The 17,785-nt window shown below is 36.9% G+C and overlaps 1 protein-coding gene across 4 annotated transcripts in view; it reads right to left on the bottom strand.

Moving 5' to 3' along the window:
• Positions 1-10,606: 10,606 nt before the first annotated feature.
• Nop58 (NOP58 ribonucleoprotein) overlaps positions 10,607-17,785 on the bottom strand; it is a 30,119-nt gene continuing 22,940 nt past the window's right edge. For all 4 annotated transcript variants that reach the window (XM_015481275.2, XM_015481277.2, XM_015481279.2 and 1 more), the window contains 5 exons: positions 16,397-16,531; positions 15,928-15,989; positions 13,635-13,768; positions 11,476-11,615; positions 10,607-10,884 (listed from right to left, as the gene is read on the bottom strand). In XM_015481275.2, the coding sequence (XP_015336761.1) occupies positions 10,834-10,884; positions 11,476-11,615; positions 13,635-13,768; positions 15,928-15,989; positions 16,397-16,531 (522 nt within the window). In that variant the 3' untranslated portion in view covers positions 10,607-10,833. The remainder of the gene's footprint in view (positions 10,885-11,475; positions 11,616-13,634; positions 13,769-15,927; positions 15,990-16,396; positions 16,532-17,785) is intronic.

The raw sequence follows: 17,785 nt of genomic DNA, 5'->3' as shown, positions 1-17,785 counted from the left end.
GGCTGAGAAGCAAGCTGCGAGAAGAAGCTTGTAGACTCCGGGACGGCCCTGTTTTCTGAATTTCATGTTGTGCTTTCTCACCCCATAATTATAATTTTCTCTCTCCCTCTGAAGACCTTAATGATTTAATTATTAAGTTTTGTTCCTTGGGCTTTTAAAATTGGGTTTGAATTTTTTTCTTTGCTACACTTTTGGGGGCACTGATGAATTGAACCCAGGGCTTTGTGCCTGCCCTCTATCACTGAACTACAACCCAACCCTGCTTTGCTACATTAATTCTAAGTGTAAAACAAACAAAAACAGACAAAAATATTTTTGAGTGCATGACAGGAAAATATATTTGATTCAACAACAACTTTTTTTTTTTTTTTTGTTAATACTGGGGATTTAACTCAGGGGCACTCAATCACTGAGCCACATCCTTAGCCCTATTTTGTATTTTATTTAGAGACAGGGTCTCACTGAGTTGCTTAGTGCCTTGCTGTTCTGAGGCTGACTTTGAACTTGTCATCCTCCTATCTCAGCCTCCTGAGCCGTTGGGATTACAGGCTTGCTCCAATTTGACTTTTTAAAAACTATGTGGGCCAACATTTTATAAAGCAAATAAAAATATATATTTTTTTTTTAAAGATAGAGTGAGAGAGGGAGGGAGAGAGAGAGAGAGAGAGAGAATTTTTAATATTTATTTTTTAGTTTTCCGCGGACACAACATCTTTGTTTGTATGTGGTGCTGAGGATCGAACCCGGGCCGCACGCATGCCAGGCGAGCACGCTACCGCTTGAGCCACATCCCCAGCCCTAAAAATATTTTTGTACACAAATCTGGACCCAAAGTAGGCAGTTTACAATCTCTGATCCATGAACTCAAGAATCCTAATTTTCCTTCTCATCTTTGAAAATGTGACTGTTAAAAAAGATTTAGTTTAAGATGGTGGGGCTGGGGATGTGGCTCAAGCGGTAGCGCGCTCACCAGGCATGCGTGCGGCCTGGGTTCAATCCTCAGCACCACATACAAACAAAGATGTTGTGTCCCCGAAAACTAAAAAATAAATATTAAAAAAAAAAAAAAGATGGTGTATGACAGTTACAATGCTCCTAAAACAATCCAAAATGTCTTAGGTTGAATTATGTAAAATTACCATTTTTATAAAAGGTCAAAAGTAGTCAAACATTGACAATTTCACATAGTTCAACCTAATGTAAGTGGAACAAACGTAGCAAAAGTCTAAGTTGGATGCTCCTGATCTGTGAGGAGCTCTTCTCCATACTACTGTTGATTCAGGACCCCAGGCTTCTTCTTTTTTTTTTTTTGGTACCAGGGATTAAACTCAGGGGCACTAGACCACTGCCCTATTTTGTGTTTTATTTATACAGACAGAGTCTCACTGAGTTGCTGAGCACCTCACCACTGCTGAGGCTGGCTTTGAATTTGCAAGTCTCCTGTCTCAGCCTCCCGGGCTGCTGGGATTACAGGTGTGTGTCATCGCACCCGGCTTCTTCTACCTTGTATCTTCTTTGACAGTATCTCCAAAGTCACTGTGTCTGCAAGGGCCAGCATCTGAAGATTGAGACTTAAGGAGTGTAATTTTTTTTTTTTTTTTTATGAAACAGACCTTAAGTGATGAGCATGGCTGCCACCCATTACCATCCCATTGGTTAGAATTCATCGACAGGGCCACATCTAACTGCAAGGCTCAGGAATAGTGTAGGTGTATGCCCGGAAATAAAGAAAATGAGTATAATAAACAGGTGGCTGCTAGATACCACACAAATTGACCTAATTCCTGTTATGATTTAGATATTAGGTATCCCTCAAAAGCTCATGTGTGAAACTATGCAAGAAAATTGCATGAAATGATTGAGTTATGAGAGCCTTAGCCTAATTGGTGCATTAATCCACTTCAATGGATTAACTAGGTGGTAACTGTAGGCAGGTAGGGTGTGGCTGGAGGAAGTGGGTCTCTGGGGACATGCTTTTGATATATATATTCTGTCCCTGGGGAGAAGAGTCTCTCTCTCTCTGCTTCCTGGTTTCATGTCCTGAGCTGCTTTCCACCATATGTTCAACCTCACCTTAGGCCCAGAGCAATGGAGTTGGTAGTTTATGTACTGAGATCTCTGAAACCATGAACTCCAAATATACTTTTCCTCCTCAAAAATTGTTCTTATTAGGTCTTTTGGTCACGATGACCACCCCCCCCCAAAAAAAAAACCTGACTAAAACATACTCCCATTGACTTCTCCCCTGGAATCTTTAACTCTTGCATTTTCCTGTTTTCTAAGTAGAACAGAGATTGAATAATAATAATACTTAAGTGTTCAGTTTATAAGGAACTTTAAAAAAACATATTTTCAGCTGTAGATGAACACAATATCTTTATTTATTTATTTTAAAATATTTTTTAGTTAGTTGTAGATGAACAATATCTTTATTTTTACTATTTTTTTATATGGTGCTGCAAATTTTAAAAAAATTATTTTTTATATGGTGCCTGCCTCACACAGGCTAGGCAAGCATGCTACCATTAAGCCACAATCCCAACCCTATAAGGAACTTTTGCATAAATGATGTTTCCTGGATAAACAGAAATTTATGTCTGCTTTACAGATAGGGAAATGAGAGGGCACAGGTTGACTTGTTTAAGGACACAAATTAATAGATGGTGAAATCAGTTCATGACAATAGCAAGGACATTCCATAGCGACTTTTGGTTTATGCAGCACTTTAACATGTACTATTTTCTTTGACCACTAGTGCAGGGCTCTTTCCTTTCTGACAGTCATCTTGTGGCCTCTCCATCATGCTCAGTTGGTTATTAGCTTGTTGCTGGCCCAGCAGATTTTAAGATATAAATAGATGCACTTGTTGTCTGCTTGATTCTTTTCCTGGAGTCAGACACATTTAACCCTGCTAGGAACCAAGGCGTTCCCTTCTTGGCTCAGGTTAAAAAGGTAGCTTTATGAGGCCCCAAGAATGCACCTGATGGGCTCCCTTCATTTTTATGGCACAGAAAAGCTCTCCAGGTCAGTACCAAATTGCCAGAGCTCCAGGGACAAGTTTGGGGTGGGGAGATGGAGTACAATGTGTTGCTGCTGTATTTCCAGCTCTATTACCTGGCATGGCTCTCTTCTGCTCTCTAATTTTAAATGTGTAGTATCTTGTGGCTAGAAGAGAGGGGAGAAGGATGGTTTCTTTTCCATAACACAACTTACACTTCATAGCGTTTGTCTGCTTTGCATAATTTCATAATTCTTATCTTTATTTGAGATCTCTATCTGCTGCTTCCCTGCTTTCCCCCTTCCTCAAGAAGGGCTTAAATGAGAACATGTCTACTCATTAGGATGGCTGGAGGTCTGAGGTTCATTCTGGGAACTCCCTATAGGCGAAATTGCTCCAGTTCTCCCTGCTATCTAATGAGTGCCTGGCCCAGTGAGTGTCCCAAATACTTGTTGGCCAAGAATGTCATAAAGACCTTGGAAGTTTTCGAAGAACTCAGAATTAAAGCAAAATAAATACCATGTTTTTGCTTTTTAAAATCAGATTTTTATTATGATCATTTAAAGTATACAGAAAAAAATGAATAGTATGAATTCCATATACCCAAATGCCACATATTTCAACAATTGTTTTCCATTTTTGGGGGTGTACTGGGGATTAAACTTGGGGGCTCTCAACCACTGAGCTACATCCTCAGCCCTATTTTTTATTTAGAGAAAGGGTCTCACTGAATTGCTTAGCGCCTTTCTTTTGCTGAGGCTGGTTTTGAACTCTTGATCCTCCTATCTCAGCCTCCTGAGCCACTGGGAATACAGGTTGCTTGCCATATTTGCTTCATCTATTTATATATTCATCAATTTTGCCGAACCATTAGAAAATAAATGATTGACAACAGGGTATTTCTCTCCAACAGAATGCATCTTTAAAAACTAAGAACATTCTCCCAATTGTCACAGTACCATTACCACATACAAAACAAGTTAACTAACTTCCTGAAATCAATCAACATGGTTTAAATTAAAATTTCCGTCTCATGCTGGTGTTGTACCTCAGTGGTAGAGCACTTGCCTAGCATGCATGAGGCACTGGGTCTGATCCCTAGCACCACATAAATTTTAAAAAAAATAAAATAAAGGTATCGTGTCTAACTACAACTTAAAAAATTTTAAAACAAAAAAAAAACTTGCCTTGTCCAAGCTTTTGTTTTTTGGAACCAGAGTAAATAAAGGTTCACACATTGCATTTGACTCTGTCAAGTTCCTTTTTAATCCAAAGCAGGAGTCAGAAAATCTTTCCTATAAAGGACCATATAGTAAAGATTTTAGGCTTTATGAGCTATATGTCTTCATAAATACTAAATTCGGCTGTGGAAACACAAGCCAGACATATAGCTATAGATACTTTTGAAGTGAATGGGCATGGCTATGTAGTATTAAAAATTTATTTGTAAAAGTTGGCTTTGCCTAGATTTGGACCTCAGATTGTACTTTGCCCACCTGATATAGAAAAGCCCCTCTTCCCCACATTATTTCTTTTTAAATATATATATATACTTAATTTGAATTCAGGATGGGTGTGGTGGTGCACACCTGTTAATCCCAGCTATTCAGGATGCTGAGGCAGTAAAATGGCAAGTTTGAGGGCAGCCTGGACAGTTTAGGAAGACAGTCTCAAAATAAAATTTAAAAAGGACTGAGGATGTAGTTCTGCAGTAGAGTACTTGCTTACCTTTTGTGAGATCCTGGGTTCAATCACCAATACCGAAAAAAAAAATTATTATTACTTTTTTTTCTAAGCAATATATACACTAATAATGACATAATGAAACCAGTAGTCCTATATCCTCCACACCCCCCTTAATTCTGAAGCAGCAATCATAATGAAATTCTTTTGTAGCCTGTCCCCATTTTAATGTTACATATTCTGATCTGATTGCTTTCTGCGATTCCAATAGATGGATTCAAATGTTCAATTAAATGTGTAAAAAAAATTATATTGGGGATTGGTCTCAGGGCTTCTCACAGACTGGAAAGCTCTGTACCACTGAGCTACATCTCCAAGGCCCTTTTGAGATAGGTTCTCACTAAGTTGCCCAGGCTGGCCTCAAACTTGCAATCCTGCCTCACCCTCCCAAATTGCTGGAATTACGGGCATGTACCACCATGCCCAGCCAACACTTTTTATAAGACAAACTATTTTCTCCATATTGCTAAGAGAAAAGGGCAAACCTAAAATCCTTGGAATATGCCAGCACACTGGGTAAAGTGTGGTGAAGGTCTCTTTCAGACCAAAATCTTCACTTGCAGCGATAGAGCTGTACTAGACAATCTGATTCCTTTGCCCTCTAAAATCTCCTATTCTCCTCTGCTGGTACTAACAGACACATCAAATTTTTTGAGGAATTTATTGTCATTTTCCATTGTCTCATTTCCTTAAGTATCGTGACATCTACATAATCAGGGGTTGTAGTGTTTATGAGCATTTGTTCACCTTTGGTCACTTTTATAAGGGATGTCATCAAAGCTATGCTAATAATAGTGTCTTCCAACTCTGAAGGCTGCATTTTCTGCTATGATATAGGACTTGACATTGTAATGGCTGACTTGACCGGTGGAACTACAGGTGTACAAACACACTAGGCCAGATCTTGGGAACTACATCCAAAGCTATTGCTTGGTGGCCTGCTAGGTCTTTGGGTTTGGTTTAAATCACAGAATAGAAAATACTAGCATTGGGATCCTCAGGTTCAATGAAAAAGCTCTGGTGACAGCTATTTCAACCTGTCTCTGCAAGGGTAGCCCACACAATTTATTTCTAGAATCAAACCATTTATTTATTTATTTTGAAATTATAAGATTCTCTTTAGGCTACTAAGAAAAATGTTCCAACACAAGAGTAGCTTGCATTTTTCAGAATCACTGGCCACTGGCCTTAGAGGCAAAATGCCTTCAATATTCCCATATCCCATTGTTCCCAATGATTTAAATGGCATCAACCAAGTTCCTTAACATGTTATCAATTTCCTCATGTGTAAGCAGGCAAGATGATAGAATCTGTTAGAAAGGGTTGTTAGACTTAAGTTAATTAAAGGGCTTGAGGAATGCTGGATACAGAGTAGTAATCAATAAAATGTTAATTATCCTTTTAGGCTTATTACTTTGAATTTTCCAATTAAGTGATGGTAGACCAGAATTACTGCTTGTTAAAAGTAGTGCAGGATGTTCACCGCAGAAAACCAAAATTCAGGGGCAGACACCTTCTAGTCATTGACTTACATTCCCCAAAATCTTCTGGTACTTCAGCATTACAGTGTTGAAGGGATACCTTTTTCTAGTCACAAATTCCCTCTTTGGATTAGTAGTTAAGGCTGAGTGGGAGTGTATGAGCTTCAGTATGATTTCAATGTTGTACTGATAAAGTAGAATTTTCTTATCCATCTTAGACTACAGAATTTTAAGAGGACACTATCCAGTTTAAAACCATTTGATTAAAATACCATTTAAAAAAAATGCTGCTGTGTCTAAAAGTGTGTAATGAGTAGGTGGGACAACTCTCTTAAAAAGATGAGAGTTTCTGAAATAGTGGCTTTCTAATATTGTTGGTTGGACTGAAAATTACTACTACGTTTTGAGCAAACTATCACTATTTTACACTTATCTATTCCCTTTGTCACAATAATTTTACATCTAAAAAATTTGCGGTGCTGTACATGGAAGTTAGGCCTTAATGCATGCTAGGCAAACACTGTACAACTGAACTACAACCCCAGCCCTATCCTATTTAAACACAAGCACATGATAAATGCACAAAAAGGCATTCACTGAAGCTTTATGGCAACCAACAAAATCCCAAAACTAAACTTCAAAGAAAAGTACTAAATAGTAGAGATGCTTGAATATTGTTTTAGTCAGCTTTTTTGATGCTGTGACCAAAAGACCTGACAAAAACAATTAGGAGGAAATGTTTATCTGGGGGCTCACGGTTTCAGAAGTCTGAATCCATAGATGGCTGACTTCACTCCTCAGGGTCCAAGGTAAGGCAGGACATCATGGCCAAAGAGTGTGGCAGAGGAAAGCAACTGGGAACATCACACCAGAAAGCAGAGAGACTAAGCTCACAAAATATATACATCAAAGGCACAGCCCCAATGACCCACCTCCTTCAGCTATACCTTACCCACTTAGTAACCACTCAGATAATCTCTGTGGGGGATTAATTCACTGATTGGGTTAAGGATCTCATAACGCAGTCATTGCATTGTCTCACATGTGCTTTCGGTGGACACCTAATATGTAAACCATAACTAATATGAAGCACCAGTCCTTGTTTATAATCAACCAAAATAAGTCAAGGATATGCTTGGTCATTTACATTTGTGGGACTAGTCATAAGTTTATTATCTAACTAATGTTTCTTTCAAATGATTTTGCATTACATGTGACGTTTTTGCTGTTTGTTACGTGCTGTTTCAAATGAGCCCACAAATTTAAACAACTGGTTTTTCCTCATTTTATACAAAATGTACACAGAACACTCACAGAAACAGGAATTAAATTAAAAAACTAAATTCTGATACACAGGAAACAATAATTCCAAGTTTTCTTTAACTATGTAGGAAGAACATTAGTCAGATTGTGCCCAGTCCCAATGTGCTTCTGAACAATTGACAGCAAAACAGTTCAATTGAGGCCTGATGGTGGTATCTTGGCCATAAAATTAGGTTCTAGTTTGGAGAACTGCAGAGCTAGGTAAGATAATGGAAAGAAATCCTCCTAGAAAAGGTACTGTCCCTTAACCATCATGAGCTGGAATTTGTCAAAAATGAAAATTCTTGCCAGGTTTGGTGGTCCACACCTGTGATCCCAGCTACTTGGGAGACTGAAGCAGGATGAGACCAGTCTGGGGAACTTTGAGATCCTGTCTCAAAGGAAAAAAAAAAAAAAAAATCTGGGGTTGTAGTTCAATGGTAAGGCACATGATTAGCAAGTGTGAGGGCCTGAGTTTAAACCCTCCCCTACCCCCATGTCCTCTGGGTATATCTAATCCCTACCAAAGCTTTTCGTACATTTCTAAAAAATTACTAAAAAATTTCTCCTTAAAACCAACCCAAGCATCAAAATTATTAAATACTCCAGAAGATCTCTAGGAGAATCTGACACTTGCTTTAATAAATGTTTTTGAACAAAAACTTACTGAAACCAGGCATGATACGACACATCTATAATCCAGCCATTTCAGATGTGTGCCACAATGAAGCCAGCCTTAGCAATTTAGTGAGGCCCTAAGAAACTTAGTGAGACCCTGTCTCAAAATAAAAAGTAAACAGGGCTAGGGATATGGCTGAGTGGTTAAGGACCCCTAGATTTAATCCCCAGTACCAAACAAAATAAAATCTACTATAAATTAGCATCTACAAGCAGTTGTTCACCATGCACATAAAGCCCAGGGTTCAATACCCAGTGCTAGGGGGAAAAAAAAAAGTACTTATAATGTTGTTATAATTAAAAAATAGTTAACAAGTTTTGACTTGGTGATGAGTTGCCATAGGATAAAGCAGATTAAAAACCTTAATAAATACTGGCTCAACCACCTATGCCCTTAATATTAAGTTAATGGGGGCTGGGGTTGTAGCTTAGTGGTAGAGTACTTGCCTAGCACAGGTGAGGCACTAGTTTTGATCCTTAGCACCACATGAGAAAATAAATTAAAAATTCTTATTTTTTTAAAAGTTCATGCTGTTCTCAAGGCATCTGCAGAAAAACCAGAAAGGGCATTCTTTAATCAGAATAACACATAAAATTAGTAATTTCTCCATGAGCCATATACTCATTAGTGAACATTAAAGCCTATTTTATGCCAGGAACAATTGCTGATAGTAAGAAGAGTTCTACTGAAGATGTCAAGCAATGCAGAAGGAATTTTTTAACTCTTCACAAATACCTCATTCCTTTAAACAACCCAATTACAGATAAAGAAAAACAGGTTCTATGAGTTTATTTACCCTAGTACTTGGCTACTGTGTGCACCTTCAACTTACACTACCTGAGACCTTGCTAAAAATGCTGTCTGTCAAGGGTGCTAACCTAGACTTGATTCAGATCAATGTAAGTTTGAGACACTTGGCCTAACTGCATGTCATTCTAAGTGATAGAGTTGGGATAAAGGATGAATCCAAGTCACAAGCTTTTTTTTTCAGGTCGTGCTGGTTATTGCGCATGGCTGTGCACATGCCAACCAAGTTCTCTACCACTGAGCCACATTCCTAGCCATAGAATAAATGTTTTAAGAAAGGATTATTTTATGTGGGTTCATAGAAAATAATTCAAATTTGCTAACCAAAATTAGGTATAGGTGGGTGCAGTGGCATGAGCCTATAGTCTCACCTAACACAGGCTGAAATTTAAGGATCATATGAGACAGACTTTAAGGCTTTCCTCAGGCCTGTAGAGAACTATTCAAAACCACTGGAAGTTTTTAGTTAGCATTCTCAGTCTAAACTTTTTTCAGATGTAAAAGCTTTTGAATATACCACTCTTGGTAGATCAATGAATTACTTTCATGAAAGGTGTTAAAAACAGCCAGGTGTAGTGGCACATGCCTGTATTTCCAGCAGCTCAGGAGGCTGAGGCAGGAGGATCTTCGTTCAAAGCCAGCCTCGGCAACTTAGCAAGGTCCCAAGAAACTTAGTGAGACCCTGTCTCTGAATAAAATATAAAAAGGACTGGGCATGTGGCTCAGTGGTTGAGCACCCCTGGGTTCAATTCGTGGTACCAAAAACCATAAACAAAACAAAACAAAACAAACAAAAGCCTCATACACCTGGGACACATCCTACTGGGTACTACAAAACGACATTGTTTTCTCAAAGCAAAATAACCACACTATTAAAGCTAACAGCAAACTAGGAATCTGAAGTAGGGTTATTGACTTGCTTGTGGTCACAAGAAAAGCAGAAATCAAAGCTAGAGTCTCTAGCTTCTAGCTTCTTCCGTCTGCCAAATGCTTTTATTGAATCTTACTTCAGCATTATGTCCACAGGATATAAAGAGGCAAGATATAATAGTTTGATAAACTTATGACTGTCATGATGATACAGAAAACAAGTTTCTGTTGGCATAATAAATACTGTTTTAAAAAAGTAAAGATCTTTCTCTAGCATTCTTTTGTAAGTTTATGCCTCATTTCTACTGACATTTTTTTCTCTCCAACTGTTTTCCAAGTGACATTGTTTTTCTTTTTGGTACTGAAAACTGAACCAGGGTGTTTTAGTAAGTTACAAACACAGTTTCTTCCTTTTTCTAGAAGAGTCCCTGAAATGGTTTGTTCACCTAATTTTAAATCTGAACATGAAACAAATCTTTATTTAAATAAATACAGAGCGTGGGTGGGTGGGTAGGTTATGAAAAATAGTCCAAAAAAGTAATAATGAGGTACTTAAATCGGTCCATCTTATCATAATTACAGCCTTCCAAAAGACTGTTTCAAATTAAGCATACCATTAACAACTTTTCAACTATAATAATCAAAACAATAATCACCAGATGTCAAATAAAATATAGAAAAGACCAAAGACTCACTACTTAAATGTCAAAAGATCACAGACCTGCCTTAAAATACAAAGAAAATATTTTTATTTATATATCAAAGACTCTAACAAATGTTGACATAATAAGGTTAACAAGAGTTGACATAAAGACACAAGTGTGAAAAGCTAGAGATGATTAATCACTGTTTCATTCAACCTCTCCTTGATGATTTTAGAGAGCATCTCTGGCATACTCCCAACCGAATCTTAAGCATGATGTTTCCAGGTGCCAAAACTGTTTCCTTTTCCATTAGTCCTCAATGTCTTTCTTCTTCTTCTTCTTCTTCTTTTTTTCTGTACTCTGAAATAAGCAACAAGAATGCTTTTGAAAGAGCTGCAATTGTATGCATGAGGAATAACTTTTCCTTATAAAATAGATCAATGTCCCTTAAACACAAATTTGGGAGTAAGATTAAAATATAAAAATGACCCTGGAGTGTGGCTCAGTGGCCCAGCACTTGCCTTATGTGCATAAGGCTCTGGGTTCAATCCTGAGCACTTAAAAAAAAAAGTAAATCATGTTTTCTTCCTTCCTCAAAGCAAACTTTTTTGTAATAAGAAAACAAATTTGGAAAATGGTCTTTAAAATGGGAACCTTGGCACACGCCTGCAATCCTAGCAGTTTGCAAAGCTGAGAGGCAGAATACCAAGTTCAAAGCCAGCCTCGCAACTCTTCGAGGCCCAAAGCAACTTAGCAGGACCCTCTATCAAAGAAAACAAAAACCTGGGCATTAATAGTACAAATAAGACAATTTTATTTACTCCCCCATCAATGAAAACCATTTTTTTAAATGCTTACTCATTTCTCATAGAGAAGAGATTAAAATATGGAGACTCTGCCCACACTGAGACAGTACTGGTTAGTTAAAAAACAGGAATTATTTAAACATACAGGAATTGCTGTGCTGGTACACGGCTCTTCCTCAGAAACTGGTTCTTCTTTAATGTGTTTCTTTTTATCCTTTTTCTTCTTCTTCTTGGTAGATGTCTCTTCTTCTACTAGTACTACTTCTTCTTCCTCCTCCTCTTCAACTGAATTGGGTAAGTACAAAGATCTAACAATTAACATTCAACCACACCTCAATCCACCCAAAATCTTCTTGGTTTTTTTTTGGTCATTCTGGTCAACTATTCAATATTTATATCCATCTTGTAATTGAAAATGTCCTTCAAGGACTACTTTTTCTAATGCCATGAACTTTACAAATGATACAGATACAGCTCAGAGATACATACTTCTCTCTTAATCATGCAGTTACATATAAAACTTAGGACTAAAACAAAGGCTATCAGATTACCAATGCCATTGTTTTGGCAAGGAGGCAATTACATTAGAAATGGTTAAGAGATGGGCTGGGGTGTGGCTCAGTGGTAGAGTGCTTGCCTAGCATGCACAAGGCACTGGGTTCGATCCTCAGCACCAATAAATAAGATATTGTGCTCACCTAAAACTTGGGAAGGCTGAGGAAGAGGATTGCAAGTTTCAAAGCCAGCCACAGAAAGTCAGGGAAAATATTCTAAATATTTCATTTAGGAAATAAAAAGGGGTGGATATAGCTCAGCGGTTAAGTGACCCTGGGTTCAATCCCTGGTACCAAAACAAATAAACAAACAAATAAAAATATTTACCTTACTGGACTGTTACGGGAATTTAAAGCCTCTATTATGAATTTTATTTTAGGGGGAGAATGAAAATACAAAGCAAATAATACTATATACAATAGGAATTAGTGTTAAGGATAAAAATAAAACAGGAAGAAGGGGAATGTAGAAGGGCAATTACATATTGACATTAAGACAGAGTGGTCAGGCAAACATCAAGACAAGGAAATGAATGATGGTATATCTGAAAGGAATACTCCAAGGAGAAAGAAGAGAAAATGGTAAGATTCCAAATATCTGGGGAGGGGTATTTAAGAAACTTCAAATAGGTCAATGTGGCTGGAATAGAGTAGAAATTTAGAACACAAACAGAAAACTAATGTGAAGTATGTATTACCTCTATGGCCACTACATATTTTCAAAGTAGAACAGAGAAGATCTGATGCCAGAATAGATTGGATTATAAGAAAAAAGTTGAAGTTTACAGCCAAAATAACAAAAACTGCTACTTAGAGCATGGGGAAAATTGCAGGCAAAATATTAGGAATACACAAAGATCCAGTCACATTAATTTTGAAAAGCTTATCATTTAAAAAAAAACAAAAACTGGTGAGGTGGGGAGATAAAATTTAGAATTCAGTGATTCAAATTCTAGCAATGAGTTTAGGGATTTTCTTGATTTTTCAATAAGAAAACAAAAGGAATTTAAATAATTGCCTGTGTCCATTCTTGATGACAGTATGTTTTTGACAACTAAGCCATTTAGAAACCAAATTGAAGGGCTGGGGCTGTAGCTCAGTGTACAGCGCTTGCCTTGACTGTGAGGGACTGGGTTTGATCCTTAGTACCACATTAAAAATAAACAAAGATACTGTGTTTTACTCTTTCTAGACTGGCAAGAACTCAATAAACAGGTGCATCTAACAAATGGGGCACTGGTTTAATCAACTTCATAAGACAGTTTGGTTGTCTGGTGAGTACTTATTAAATATCACTATAATAGCAACCTAGCATGCAAATATTCCAATTTATTAACCAAATAACAAAGAAAACCACTGATGTTAATAAGTCTACTTTCATTTAGTCATTTTCATGACTAAAAAATATCTTAACATCCAACTTAGAAATCACTTTATTCTTTTTAAAAAATTCTTAATTGCTAAAATAATGTACATAGAAGAAACTATGTATTTTGGTAAACCTAGTTAAACACATAATTGTACGTATTTGAAGTTATATTCTCACATTCCTATGAAATCTGATGCCTTTAACGATTCCACTTACTCGCAGGGAACATAATGACATATTGAAACACCACTGGCTTTCACTCAATGGTAAAGGTGGATACTATTCCAAGATTCACAAAGTCTGTAATTTTTAAGTGTAAGAGTAAGTACAAGAGTGTATCATCATAATAGCATAAGTGGCATTTAAAATTTTTAAACCAACCTTTTACTTTAATCTTGGCTTTCTTGGCTTTCTTTTCAGTTACTTCCCCCTCTTTGTCTACCTGTTCTATTTTGCGTTTTTTAGAACAGGTTGGAAGTGTGGAATCACCAGAGGGATCATAAGTCTTCACTTCACTAAAAGAACAAAAGAATTTTAGAAAATCCCTACAAATATCTGTAACTAAAATAATTCAAGACAAAAGAGAATGTCACTAGATGATACACAAGCATACAAGATAGCTTTATTTTAGTGGATTTGATGTCGTTCATGAGGACTTAAGTTTTCCCAAAGGTAAAAAGCATTGCCAGGTGTGGTGGCACACACCTGTAACTTGGGAGGCTGAGACAGGAGGATCTCAAGTTCAAAGTCAGCCTCAGCAACAGCAATGTGCTAAGCAACTCAGTGAGACCCTGTCTCTAAATAAAATACAAAATAGGGCTGGGGATGTGGCTCAGTGATTGAGTGTTCCAGAGTTCAATCCCCAGTACCCCAACTCACCCCCCACAAATGGAGAAACATCTCCACAATTAGCAAGAAAGTAAAAACTGAATCCCATTTTGAGAAAGTTGTATAATAAAATGAAATAAAATAAAAACCAAAATTTATACAGATATCTTCATCACGATATCCCACAGGGCAAAGGAATAAAAGGGGATAGATACAGAAAGATTGCTTAAAAGTTAGGCATGGTGGTTGCACGCTTGTAATCCCAGCTTCACGGGAGGTTAAGGCAAGAGAACTGTAAGTCTCTTAAATTTAACTAGACCCTGTTTAAAAAAAAAGAAAGAAGATCTGAGGGAGTAGACCTGTGGTTGAAGGTCCCTGTGTTCAACCCCCAATATCCCACTCCCGCAAAGAATATGCAGCTATTGTAAACAACTTAGAAATTTACAATTAAAGTGTTAATGTCCACAGTGCATGCATTTGGCTTTTTCAAAGTATACAGGAAAAAATTTTCAAACATGTATTTTTAATACCTGCATGTATGAATAGATACATAATTATATATTGCTTTCTCTGTTCAATTATTACAGCATAACCTAGCATGTGTGAGGCACTGGGTTCAATTCTTAGCATCACATATAAATGAATAAAATAAAGGTTCATCAGCATCTAAAAATATATTTTAAAAAATTTTTTTACAGATGAGACTGGGGTTGTGCCTTGTACATGTGAGGCCCTGGGTTGGACCCTCAGCACCATATATAAATAAACTAGTTAATAAAAGTATTGTGTCCTCTACAACTAAAAATTCTTCAAAGTAGAATTAGGTTAATGACTGACTAGGAGCACTTTGAAGGATCTTGATACATAATGTCATAATGTTTTGTTTCCCAAAACAGTTGTATCACTTGACTTCTATCACCACAACCTGATGTGAATATGGAGCATTAAACCAAATGATAAACAAAGAACCCCTCTATACACAAATCTTGTTGACAGTGAGATCTGAGTATTTCATCATGCCTATGAACCATTTTTAAACTTATCTTCCATCTTTGACTTTCTTTTTAAGAGTTTCCTTTGTAGATTAATCCTAGATAAACTTTCTTTTTTATAAATAGCATAATTCATAGAGGAATTTTATACGAAAAACATTTAGTACTAATATCTGGAAGTTAGAAACTAGAAATTAGAAGTGATTAGAAAGTAGAAATGAGTTTGACATGGAGACACACACCTAATCCTAATGACTTAGGAGGCCAAGACAGGAGGATTACAAATTTGAGGCCAGACTGAGAAATGTAGTTGGGTCCTAAGCAACTAAGCAAGATCCTGTCTCAAGATAAAAAATATAAAGCACTGGGGATAAAAAAATAGAAATGAGTATAAAAAAACTAAATGAGAAGGAAAAAAAAAAGATGTGTAACATGGTGACTACTGTCAAACACAGCAGGTAAATTTTAAGTGTCTTACCACACAAAAAAGTAAGCTAATGCATGTTAGCTTAATTTAGCCATTTCACAATATACATACTTGGCAAAACAACACTTATACGATAAATGTATATAATTTTTTAATAGTTAAAAAGATTGCGAGCTAATTAGGTGCTTAAGTTTATAACTGAAAAATTGCTGTTGCTGGTTGTAGTGAGGCATGCCTATAATCCCAGTTATGTGAATGGCTGAGGTAGATTGCAAAGTTGAGGAAAGCCTGGACCCTGGGCAACTTAGTGAAACCCTATATTAAAAAAAAAAAAAAAAAAAATTAGGGGATGTAAGGGGGCCATGTATGTGCATGCTGTTGATAATTAATAAACAATGTGTTCATTTATTCCCCTAAATATACTCACCTTTTGTGTTCATACTTTTCTGTTTTTGCTAACGCTTTTCCTGTTCCACTTATTTTTCTTATCTGAGAAGAAAAATGGAAATTACTAATGAAATTCCAAGCATAATATCTTTATTTTTATTTTTATTTTTTTGTGGTGCTGAGGATTGATCCCAGGGCCTTGTGCATGCAAGGCAAGCACTCTACCAACTGAGCTATATCCCCAGCCCCCAAGCATAATATCTGTATAATACATTATGTCTAGAAAGTTCAGTGGACCAACAGGCAGCAATATCTGATAATTTTTCTTTACTCTGAACAGCATATCTTAATGACAAATGTGATTCAATACATTAATTCTTGGAAAATAAGAGAAACTTAACAGCAGGTACATACTAAAGTGGATCACAAAACAACAGTTTCATAAGACTATCATTGTTTATTAACAAATCACAGGAAACATTGTGCAATTAGTGGAATATGGTTCTTACCCCTCTATCCTCCAAGGTTCTCAATCTGGCCTCTAATTTAGCTCTATTCTCAACTCCCATTGCAGAACTGGAGTCTTCACCAAATGCATCATAACGTATAGCCAAAACGGTTTTGGCTGCTAGCATTCGAGAAATCTAATAGAAAACATGAAGTTAGAAGCAATCAAACTATATCCCAAGCTCAGATGTAAAATTCTCAGCTATTCATGAGAAAAATTATACCAAATCAGCATATTACCATTCATTCTAGATTTTTTTTTGAGGGGGTGGGGGTGCTGGGGACTCAAACCAAGGGCCTTATGTATGGTATGCGAGCAGTTATACCATTGAACTACATCTGCTAGACCTCATTTTAAGATCAAAATCAAAAGTATTATAAGTCATACAACTCAAATCACCTACTATATTTCATCTTTGCTACAGTATAATGGCTTACTGGTTATACATCACTGTTAATACTTTGGTGGACAAAAACACGTTTTAACAAATTTGTGTTTAAAATTATCTCAAACTAATAATTAGCCAAGCATGGTGGCGCATGCCTGTAATTCTAGCAGCTAGGGAGGTTGAAACAGGGGGATCACAAGTTAAAAGCCAGCTTCAGCAAAAGTGAGGTGTTAAGCAACTCAGTGAAACTCTGTCTCTAAATAAAATTAAAAATAGGGCTGGGGATGTGGTTCAGTGTTTGAATGCCCCCGAGTTCAATCCCCAGTACCAAAAATAACATAATATAAAATAAAGTAAACTAAAACTAATCTTCCAATGTCTACCTCTAGTTTCACACAGTGATACTATTTCAATGCCGTAAGAGGTCCCCTAGAACAACTATATTCATTTCTCTCATAACAGTCTTAACTATCGCGGGTACTTCTTTAAACTGACATTGTTTCATTGAACACTTTATTTCCATTACTGTGCTCTTAAGTTTATAAAATTTTAAGTTATTTCTGGGGCTGGGGATGTGGCTCGGGCAGTGGCGCACTCGCCTGGCATCCGCGGGGAGCTGGGTTCAATCCTCAGCACCACATAAAAAAATAAAACAAAGATGTGTCCACCGAAAAAATAAGTATTAAAATAAATTACCTCTCTAAAAAAGAAAAAAAATTTTTAGTTATTTCTGTTAAATTAGGAATTCTTAAACACTGAAAGTACTTAATTTTTTAAGTCTGTTTTCAATATCTGTAAAACAGGAAAGTACATACTATTATTACCATTATTATTCTTTTGGCAGTGCTGGTGATTGAACCCAGCCAGGGGTTCTCTATACCACTAAGCTACATCCCGAAACCATATTTTAAATTTTGAGACAGGGTCTCTCTAAGTTGCTGGCCTTGAACATGGGATCCTCTTGACTCAGCCTCCTGAGTAGCTGGGATTACAGATGTGCAC

This window comes from Marmota marmota, unplaced genomic scaffold, assembly GCF_001458135.2.
Source record: "Marmota marmota marmota unplaced genomic scaffold, marMar, whole genome shotgun sequence".
Taxonomy (NCBI): domain Eukaryota; kingdom Metazoa; phylum Chordata; class Mammalia; order Rodentia; family Sciuridae; genus Marmota; species Marmota marmota.
The sequence above is the reverse complement of the archived record's forward strand: the minus strand, read 5'-3'. Positions and strand labels throughout refer to the sequence as shown.